Source organism: Nothobranchius furzeri, chromosome 6 (assembly GCF_043380555.1).
Source record: "Nothobranchius furzeri strain GRZ-AD chromosome 6, NfurGRZ-RIMD1, whole genome shotgun sequence".
Lineage (NCBI taxonomy): Eukaryota > Metazoa > Chordata > Actinopteri > Cyprinodontiformes > Nothobranchiidae > Nothobranchius > Nothobranchius furzeri.
In genome coordinates, this window is record NC_091746.1 from 76,395,676 (window position 1) to 76,406,860 (window position 11,185).

Genomic DNA, 11,185 nt, shown 5'->3' on the forward strand with positions numbered 1-11,185 from the left:
ATTTGTTAAGATCAGTTATATTAGTAAACAAATTGTATCTTATGCATTTTAAAGGGGGCCACATTATGAAAAACTCACTCTTTTAATCATTTTGTGCCACATGGGTATCTCCTCCTAGTCCTCCAGGCTTGTGTTATTTGTGGAGATAAAACATCCATGTTGCATGTCAGTGTTAGTTGTGTTGCTGTTATCCAATCTGCGGCGAGATGTCCAAATATCAGGAAATAAGACTCCAAATTCTGTTGTCTGAAGCTGAGGTGTGATGTCGCGGTGAGCTTTTTTGTGCCCTGAGTTCTGCCTGCAAGGCATTCCTTCCTTCTAGAGACCAGGTTTTTTATTCCGGAACTGTGCTGCTCTGGGTGGCTGCATGTTGGAGTAGCTCTTTTGACTATTTGTAAGTTTTGCCTTTTCTTGGGCATTTTTTCTTTTGGTTTCTCAAGAAAAACGGCATTTTTTTGGACACTTTATATTTCTGTTTCTGGTGCTGTGAAGCTTGGGGGATTTTTACAGCTATTTTTTATTTTTTCACTTTTTGAGCATTTGTTATGATGCATAACCATAGCAACAAGCTGGTTTGCAATCGGGAGCAGCTGATGATTAACATTGGAAAGGCTGAAATAATACCTCAACTGAAGCCACAAATCCCAAATGAGCTAAAACGCAAGAAGCGTGGGTGCAGAGCGGGAGCAAAACGGAGACAGAGAAAGAGGAAATTCAAACCATCTCTTCCATCGATCATAACGGGCAACGTGAGATCACTGACCAACAAGATGGAGGAACTCCAAGCCCTTTCAAGGACTCAGCCAGAGTTTCGGCAGTTTCTGAACCGCTGGAGGAGATAATGCAAAGAAGGATTCTCCAGAGAATCAAGAAAATGATGGACAACCCTGAGCATTCTCTTCACAAGACTGTCCGACAACGGAAGAGTGTCTTCAGTCAGAGGCTTCTTCAGTTTCGCTGCAACACTGACCGCTACTGGAGATCCTTCCTGCCAACAGCCATTGTAACATACAACAACTCTTTGACGACTTGATTATTATTATTATTATTATTATTCTGACCTACCACAGCAATCAATTTCCCTCTGGGATGAATAAAGTATTTTTGAATTGACTTGAATTGAATTGAATTGAATTGAAATGAATGATTAAATGGGTAATCCACACTTTTAAAGTGACAGAACCCTGAAACTCGTTCTGAAAGGTACTGAAAATGTCGATGATTAAACTGCTGAAATCACTTCATGTGATGAACGTGTTTCGTATAGATCATCCAACTGTTGTAATTTACAAAAATGACAAAAAATGTCCACTTTTTACACTAACTGGGGTCATGGCTAAAAAGGTGTTTACTTTCATTTTACTCTGCCACACAGGCAGCAAAAGTGTGAAGGAAACAGAGGGAAAAGGAAAAATGAGAAATCCTGTAAAACCCTGCAGACCGATTTCACGCTACACTAGGTGCATGAGATGCAACAGGCTTCTACACGTGGTTGATCATTTCAGTGCAGACGTTGACAGTGTTTGGAAGACAGTTATTGGCTGCTCTTCTGGCCGATGAGGTGAAAGCAGCAGAGGATGTCATTAAATTCCCAGAGAAGCCTCTGACCCAGAATGACCTCAGCTGATCAGATATCACTCAAGCTACGTTCTGATGATTTTCTCAGCATTGGAGAAGAATGTCGGGTAGGCTCTCAAGAACTGTGCCACAGTAATTATTTTCCAAATCTTTCTCTGTGCTTTGAATGGAAGCAGTTAGCAACAACCTCAGTCTCAGAAGATCATGGATTTATCTACAGTTTCATGATCATTCATGAAAGATGGGAGTTTTTTTAACCTTTCAGACTCTCTGCTGAAAGCAGGAACTGAAGGACTGTGTGAGTTGCTTATACTAGCTTTAGCTGTGAGCCACCATCAGTCGTCAGTGACAAGGAAGAGCCTAATGGAAGGGCAGATGAGGTGAGAGAGCATCAGAGGAGGTGTTGTTCACAAACACCCTCCTGCCTCTAGTAGGGAGGAAATTGATGAGCCACAATGTGAGAGTTTGGTTCAGATGGAAGCAGGTGACGAGTTTCTTGAATTAAAATTTCAAAGAGAAGAATTTCAGGGTTTTAGAAAGCATGTAGATGATGTCGAAAATGTGTTAGCATCTTCAACACTGTTGATGTGTGTATGCAAAGGTATAACACCAATATAAGTTTGAGTTTGTTACCTTGGTGGTGCATTATTTCACCTTCTCAATCACAGTTTTAAATAAATAAATTGTCTTTATTTCTTGTGAATGATTTACACCTAGTTTGAGAAGCTCGCTTGAGATGAATAAGAACAGATAAAAAGATACAAGCTTTTAAAGTTTAAACTTATTCAAATGGTCTTTTGTCTGGTCTTCCCAAAAAAACTGTGGAGCAACTGCGGCTTATCCAACTGCTGCTAGAGTCTTAACAAGAACCAAGAGAACCGAGCACATCACTCTTGTACTTAGCAAGTCACCCCTAAATCAACTTTTTTTCTGATAAACTATATAAATGCGTGTCTAATCATGCTGCAGACACGTGTAGTCAATAGTTGAGCACTTTAGTGGATTTTAGTTCAAATGTAAATTTTCTGCCTAAAACTGTCAGTGTTGTGCCGTTGTCAGGTAAAAACTCGGCACTGCAGTTGAATTTCAATCTGTCATCGCTAATGACTAAGAGGTACCCTAGAACGTTAGCTGGTACCATATGATGTCACAATGTCATTGTGAGCCTGTGTGTGTGTGTGTATTTGTCAGCGGCTCCGCCCTCTCGGTCTGCTAGGCAACAGCATTTGTTGCATTTTTCAAACAGGAAGTGGGAGTGGAGCAATACTCTGGTAGGGGGTGACTTGCTCTTTAAATCTCTATACTGGTTACCAGTAAACTACAGAATCAATTTCAAAGTGCTACTACTAGTTTAAAAATCACTCAGTGGCAATGGGCCAAAATACATGTTGAATCTCCTTCCTGTATATAGTCAGCTGGTAGAACACCGAGTCAGAACCAAACAGGATGAAGCTGCTTTTAGCTACTATGCTGCACACAGATGCAATCAGCTTCCTTATGACCTCAAATGTGCCTCAACTCTAGTATCAAAATAGAAAACTTTCATGTATTCATCAGCTTTTGAATGAATGTTTCTCATCTGCACCTTCTGCACTGCAACTGCTCACCCTTTATGTCACAATCTGCCCCTGCCTTCCTGACTGTTTCTCTCCTGCCCTGATTAGTTGCGTATTGGTTTCACCTGCCCTTGTTAACATGCCCATGTGTTCCTGATTTTCTCCAGTGTATTTATACCTCCCGTCTCGTATGTCCTGTGTCGGATCATTGTTGTTTGTCGTGTTGTTCTCGTTCCTGCCGTATCCTGTCATTAAACCCATTTTTACTTTATCCGTGCCTGCATTCCTGCCTCCTGGTCAGCTCCACCACACTTGGTCCGTCATCTCCACCATCACAACATGACACTTTAACTTTGCCTTTGTTCTGATTCTCTGTTCAGAATTTAATTTGGTCAAAATGTATTTGTGTATTTTAATTATGTTGTCACGTTGAGTTTTCTGTTATTGTTCCTGGAAAGCACATTGAATTGTCTCTGTGAATGAAATGTTATTATATTAATAAAGCTGCCTTGCCTAAATTACCTAAAATTTATACTCTTTGGAATCAGGTCACTACACTTATCAAACATTTTTTGACTTTTAGATGTGGCACTATGTTATATATATTATATGTTCATATAAAAACGGAATAAAATACAGATTAATGACATTCCTTGTTTTATTACACCTTCAGATGCATAAAGCCATTATAAAAGGGTTCAGACTGGCGAATGAAGAGGACTACATAACTGATTTTTCCATATGAGTCTGATTTAGTTTACTGGTAAATTCTCCACTGTAAACTAGCATGCATTTTTAAAAGGACTGCCAATTTGTCCAGAGCAGGTTGTTTTACACATTTGGTTAAGTGTTGCACTTTCTATTGCAAATAAGAAGTTAACTGAAATCCCTGGAATTTCCTTGCAAGGTTTGCACAGAACCCGCATGGTAAACACGTCTAAAGCTGTTATTATTCGATTTAAAACCCTGTGAGTAAAAAAGTTTTTGTTTCCAAAAAACAATAGAGCTGAACCAGTTTTCTAGTGAACATGAAGGAACAGACTGGTCCTTTAGGAATATGTGCTCTGGACAGGCAAATCAAAGACAGGTTTTTCAGCTACGAGAAAAGTAGTGTGTTTGCTGCAAAGCAATTATTTTACAGAAAAGAGACCTGAAACCATCTGGGAAGCAATGTTGGGGAAATGTTATGGTCTGAACTGCTGGTCTGCCCCTGGGACCAAAAGGTTCACAGCCATTGTTTTATTCCTGATTTCTGCATGAAATAAAAAGGAGAGCAGCTGTGAGAAAGCTGAAGCTAAAAGGCAAATGGACCAACAACATGATGGTCCTTTAAACCCAGGATCGGCTCAGAAAGACCAATTATCAAGCCCACAAATGGGGGTGATTTTAATACAGCAATAAAATCCCAAACTTCTTGCAATAATAGGATGCTTTTTAATGACCGAGTTCTCAAAATGCTTACAAGTCCGTGTCAGAGACAAGTAAACAAATACACAACAGAACAAGCCAGTTGTGCGTCCTCATTTTATAATAAAAAAATCATCTGTTGAAAATATTTATTTTGTTGCTGTCTGGAGATGGATACTTATTATCTTATGTTGCTTATTTCCAGAGCTAAAGTAAAATAACCTAAAAAAATTACTGAATAAATGCAAATAAAAACAAATATAAAAAAACTGCATCAATTTCTATATAGCAAAAGTTGAAGAAAAAGAAAAAAAATGTTTGGACGACTTATTATTCATTTCATTTATGCAAATTAATTTTAAATTTCAAATATGACAACACTTTTAGCTGGAGTGTTTATTGAAAATTTCATCTTATTAAATATCCTTTTCTTTACCATTTTCTTTGAGTCACAGTATGAGCAAAGCTGAAGGAGAAAATGAAAAAGCAGTTTGGAGGATTACCAATTAATTTTATTTATGAGTCAAAATTGGCAGTTGTACAGAGAAAATTAAAGATCATTTCTGCTAATGCTTAATAATTTTACTTGGTTGCTTCCATATATGCTTTTGTGCAGAAGCATATTACAGTCAGTGCGGGGAAAAAATTAAAAGGTCATTATTCCGTAAAAACAAGAAACTCATTAAAACTTGATATAAATCTTGTTTCAACAAGAAACTTTCTCGTAATAATAAGACAACTCTAACGTGTGAAACACAGACATCCTGCAAGGATGTTTGAATCCCGTCCAGAAGAAACTCAATTAAATGGAGTCAAAAAGAGCTTCTTTAAGAGGCAGTAACAAGTCAGAAGAACGTATTCCTCCACACTTTCGTCCTCCACATTGAAAACAACGGAGAAAACAGCCCGAGTCCTCACGATTTCTTGTCCAAGCAAAATGGCGGTAGTTCTGCTTTGTAGTTTAGATGCAGCTTTCAACATGAAATTTGACTTCCTGTTTGTGCTCTTTCACATTTAAAAACGTTGAAATCTTTTCACAGTCACAAATGATGTATGTCCTGATATTACCTTAGCATGTTCTTTCTGTGTGGGAAGTCTGTGGGTGTTTTAATGTTATTTGCCTACAATTAAAAACAATAGGTATGAAGAACTGCCATTCTGTTGCCTTGGCAACGGGATGTACATGGCGCAGCTGGCAGAGAAGAGAACTAGCGAGCGTAACTTGTTGTTTCAAGCATCACTGTTTGACACTTTTATCCCGGTTGTTGTTTAACTGCCGCTGTTGTACTTCCTAAAGTTTTAACATCAGGAACTGGAATAGTCGCCTGGTTCGTTCTGAGTAGAACTCCAAAACATAGAACCGCCATTTTACTATTATAATCTTTCATTATTACAAGTTATTAAATATGTTATTTTGAGAAACTTATATCTGATAATATATACATCAGTTTGTAACAAGAAAGTTTCTCGTTATTACAAGATCACTTCATTTTTTCCCCTCGAACTGACGGTAATACACCGCCATATGTTTTAGATTAATAACCCAACATTTTCAACAAACATGATGGTTGCATACATATCCAAAAGATATTTTAAATTTTTTGTTTGCTTTTGGTTCTGTTGTTGTCTTTTTAACCTAAATTATTCTGCAGTACAATCACACAAGTTCATCTAATTGCTTTTGAATTTTTTTTTGCTGCTTAAAGAGTAAGTCACCCCCTACCAGATTCTTATTCAACCCCCGCTTCCTGTTTGAAAAATGCAACAAATGTTTTTGCCTAGCTGACCGAGAGGGCAGAGCCGCTAACACATACACACACAGGCTCACAACGACATTGTGACATCATATGGTACCAGCTAACGTTCTAGGGTACCTCTTAGCCAATAGCGATGGCAGATTTTTCATTCAACTGCAGTACAGTTTTTACCTGACAACGGCACAACACTGACAGTTTCAGGCAGAAAATTAAAATTTCAACTAAAATGCACTAAAGTGCAAAACTATTGACAACACGTGTCTGCAGCACAATTAGACACACATTTATATAGTTTATCAGGAAAGAAAACGTTGATTTGGGGGTGACTTGTTCTTTAAATGCATATTTAGATTGTTAGTTTTTTAGCCACATCAATATTTTATCTCCAAAACCAAGACAAAGTTATACAAACCCAAACTAGGTCAGATTAAACACTTCCTGTGTTCACCTCAGCTCACAGCTTGTTGGAACAGTCTCTATCATCCTGGGTCCACGAACCAGGAAATATGCCCCATTTTTTTCCCAACAGAGCTTTGCAGATCTCCACTGAGAGCTTAAAGTATTTACAATGCTGCAGTGTGTGTGTGTGTGTGTGTGTGTGTGTGTGTGTGTTTCCCTAGCAAAGCCTCCCTGTAGATGGAATTACAGCTAATGAGGGAGGTATGGCCAAACAGATGGAGCTGCAGACTCATCCGCTGCTTCTGGGAGTTTGAGATGAGTTTTGTTTGTTTATTTTGGAAAAACTGCCAAATTAAAGGGTTTAATCTCAAACACTGTTTCCCTCTCGGCTTTAACCGGCTTCATAGTGAGCTCAAACACTAAGCTGGATGGTGTCAGATCTAAGGAATTTAAAAAAAATAAAGAAACAGTCAAAGCAGTGATGTGATGAACATTTGGTTATAAAAACATTAGTTTTTAAAAGTAAAGACACTTTGGAAATTAAGAAAACCTTTATTTTTTATATTGAAGAGCGTTATTTGTTGCTTATTGACAACGGGACCCAAAATTACTTTAATAATAGCGATTAAAAATGACTTCAAATTGTTTACAGCCCCAACAGCATTAGTGGTATGACATCTGAAAACTAGCTAAAATAGTTAATATACAATTATTTACATAAACTGCTCTGCAGTTTTTAGTTTACACCAAAAAAAAAAAAAAAAAGAAAACATGCGACGTGTCATTTTCGAAGCCCTGGTGTTCATGTGCTCATGTAGGAAAACAGCACATGCGTTATGTTGGTGTGCTTCAAATGGCCAGCTCACATGGTTTTTCACCATGGGAAATAGTGGCACACATCTGCAAATGATAAAATATAGATATAAAATATAGATATGTGGAAAAACACCTAATGATCTGTTTCTCTGAGAAGTTGAATCATCTGAACTAACACAGGAATCGTCCAAACCACTCAAACATTATTTAGGGGTGAATCATGAATCTGTATGAAGTCACAAAGATGTGTGATCTCAGAAATGTTCATGTCTTTTCCCACAAAAAATATTTGAGCCGCAACAATCATAGTAGTGCAAAGAAGTATTTTACCTTTTGTCCCTAATTTAGTGATGTGCTGCCTTCCTTTTTAATATTTCATTGGGTTTGAACATGAAGCACCCTTCCTTTAATCTCCACTCTGCAGGAAATACTCAGTGTCATTTTAAACCTCCGATTAATGATGTCTGTGGGGGAAAAACGGTGAATAATCCAACACAAATCTGGATTTTATTCCCACTCGTGCTTTTACTGGATGCTGGGTGCCACCAGGTATCCGTTGAAGGTGATGTAAACATCGACATCGTCGCTGTAAACGGCGTTCTCCCTCTCCCGTTTGTACAGCCGGACCCAGACCTCGTCGTTCAGAGCCAGATCCAGCATGACGCTCTGGCTCTGCATGATGGACCTCTCGCTGGGCTGAGCGTAAAGAATCACCTGCTCCTTGTCATTGTGCATCAGGTGGAGGTAGGTCTCCTTGAAGTTCCAGGTGTGGATGTTGACATTGAAGAAGTAGACCCCTGGTACGTAGCAGTAGAACTTGCCTTTGAACATATTAAAGTGCTCGTGCAGGTTGACAAATACTGTGTCGAAAATCAGCGCCTGGTAGTAGTCCACACTGTGCAGGGCCTTGCGACGCCCCACAGAAAAGGAAGAGTGAGGTATCTTGCAGGCATCTCCTGGGGCACCTGCCTGGCCTTTGCTGCCTTTAGGCCCAATGGGTCCTCTGTGGCCAGAAGGGCCCTCCAGGCCGGGCTTTCCAGGAGTGCCTTTGTCTCCTTTGTCACCTTTATCACCTGGAGACACAATGAACACAAAAAATAGGTCAGAAAATAAGCTTAATAGGACGTTACTAGTGTTTTAGAGATAATCCTCTTGCTGCTACAAGGCTCCCAGAAAAGTACTTAGAAAAGTATAATACTTGTTTTTTTAATGCGATTGGTCACAGGCATGCTGAATGTAACAATGTCTCCTATTTCCTGCATTAGCCGCTCAAGGAAAAAAAGATGAAGAAATGCTCGCGTCAGAAAAAGCCACTTCTTTCTTCGTCACAGGGAAATATATGTATTCATGGACTAGTCCAGTGTAGCTTTTCAACGCAGACGGCGGTGTTGATTTCGCGGCTAAAAGAGAGCAGAGCACATCTCATCTAGTAGAAGCTAACTGTTAGCATTAGCAACTCCACAACAGGGTGGAAAATGTCAGGCTTGTGCTATTCGTAGAGATTAAACGTAAAATGGCATTTTTTACCCAGGAAAGAAGAGCAAACGAAGGTGGAAGAGTCCCATTGCTATTAGCCTATCAGAGGCAAGATGTTTGCATATCATTAAAGGTGTGGAATACTCGTTTAATCAATAGATTTTCAGTGGTCTCTAGTAGGAATTAATGCCTTTTAAGTCGTACTCGCAGGGTAAAATCTACTGGTGCACCATTCCCAGGAACTAGAAGTGAACCACACAGTTGAGGTTCAGATGGCAGGTTTGGGAATCTTATTTCCTGATATTTGGACATCTTTCTTCTGATTGGATAACAGCAACACAACTCTACCACTGACTCCACAAATAACACAAGCCTGGAGGAGTTCAGCTGTGTGGTGGAGTTGCCAACACTGATGGTTAGCTTCTAAAAGTCGAGATGTTCTCTGCTTGATGCCTTACCAACAACAGCCTTCCTTCATCGCGAGTCAAGATGCGTGAGTCCACGAATGTTAAGCGACAGTGTGATGTAGATCTGTCAGGCTTTTCAAATCGTTTCACCGTCTATTCTCTATCAGAAGCTAATTCAGGAGATTGATGTAGGAGACTATTTACATGTTATGCCTGCATTAAAAACACAGAGTGACCAAATATAATCAGAAATAGAATTTAGAAAATGTTTTTTCAGTGTTGCACGCCTTTAATATTAACGAGCAAATCTTTACACCCTGCTGTTTTCCACCCCCCATTACTCCGACTGACTAACTTCCTGAAACAAGAGTGCCAGAGCTTTCTTTCCACAGAACACGACTCACAAGGCATTCATTCAGACCATAGCAGATTTATTGAAATAACAAGTGTATGCCCACTTAAAATGTCCTTCTCATTTTTGTTTCTGTGAATCAGAAAAGAGGAAAAAGGGAAAAAATTTTGTTGATATTTTTGTGATCAAATTGCGATTAGACGAAGATGCATCACCAACAACTTGAGACACAGTCAAGACCCTCTGAAAAAAATTCTATTCAATTCAATTCAAAAATACTTTATTCATCCCAGAGGGAAATTCAGTTGTTTCAGTGCACACAATTCTAAGATCAGACATACATACATGACAAGACTTGGTGATTGTGGTCATTCGCAACGTGCTACAAGAACATTTTGAAATACTGTCAGTCTGTAATCAGTAGATGAATCCTGTGCTAAAAGCATAGCATGTACCATTTCAGTGTAATTACTAATGGAAATTGTGCACATCTTTAGCTATATTGGTTCTCTGGTAAGTTCGTCTGTTCCCAGCTAAAGTGAGCCATCTCCTTGAACTTTTCTACACAAGAAGCATTTATTAATTTATTCTGATATGCATTCACTCTGTGAGGAAAAGCTGTTTGAAATCTGTAAACTTCCTTCCTGAAAAAAAGACAAAAACCCCTCCTTGTATATTTATGAGTCCGTGCTCTACCAGAGTAGACGGAAACGGGGTGTTTTTGCAAGATTGTGAAATGATTAGCTGGCTATGGATTAAAAGCTTAGCCAGATTCTACGTACAAAAATAAAAAGCCTTCCAAAGTTTTAATATAAATAATATCTAGAATTAAATAGATCACTATTTCTGCCCTGTTATATCCACTTGGCTCAGACTAAAATCCTTTTAGATTATAAGCTGCTACATTAATGTTCACAAAGAATCACACAAGTTACATTTGTAAATCGAATATTTCTCTGAAGTAAATCCGTCTCAGAAATCCAAGTTCATGCATGAATAGAGAAGAATTTGTGCTTGTAGGAAAAAAAGCTGCACTTGTTCAGTTGTTTACTTTCCAAACCCACTTCATGCTGCAGGAGGGGGGGGGGGGGGGGGGGGGGTCTGGAGTCAGTCCCAGCTGTTAGTGAATGAGGCAGAATAAAAAAAAAACTTCCATCACACATCCAAGTTTATGCACAGTAGAGTAAAATGTATATTCTGGTTGTCTGTGTTTGTTTCTGTGTTAATGTTCTCACACAGATCTTTTCTGCAAAGTGAAGAAATTGCTGATTTATTAAATCAGTTCTCAGTTAGAAGTTTTTGCAACAAAGACTTGAGCTGCTGCTACATCCACACTGTCAAATCAAACACCTCAACCAGCCGGTACGTGTGCCGCGGCCAGCCTCTTGTGCTTTTAGGGATTAATTACAGTGAAACCCGCCCGTGCTGCAACCCCGA

General features: G+C 39.0%; 1 protein-coding gene across 1 annotated transcript in view; it reads right to left on the reverse strand.

Moving 5' to 3' along the window:
* Nucleotides 1-5,031: 5,031 nt before the first annotated feature.
* c1qtnf6b (C1q and TNF related 6b) overlaps nucleotides 5,032-11,185 on the reverse strand; it is a 14,896-nt gene continuing 8,742 nt past the window's right edge. Inside the window, exon 3 of the mRNA XM_015943542.3 lies at nucleotides 5,032-8,586. Within this exon, the coding sequence (XP_015799028.1) occupies nucleotides 8,039-8,586 (548 nt within the window). The 3' untranslated portion in view covers nucleotides 5,032-8,038. The remainder of the gene's footprint in view (nucleotides 8,587-11,185) is intronic.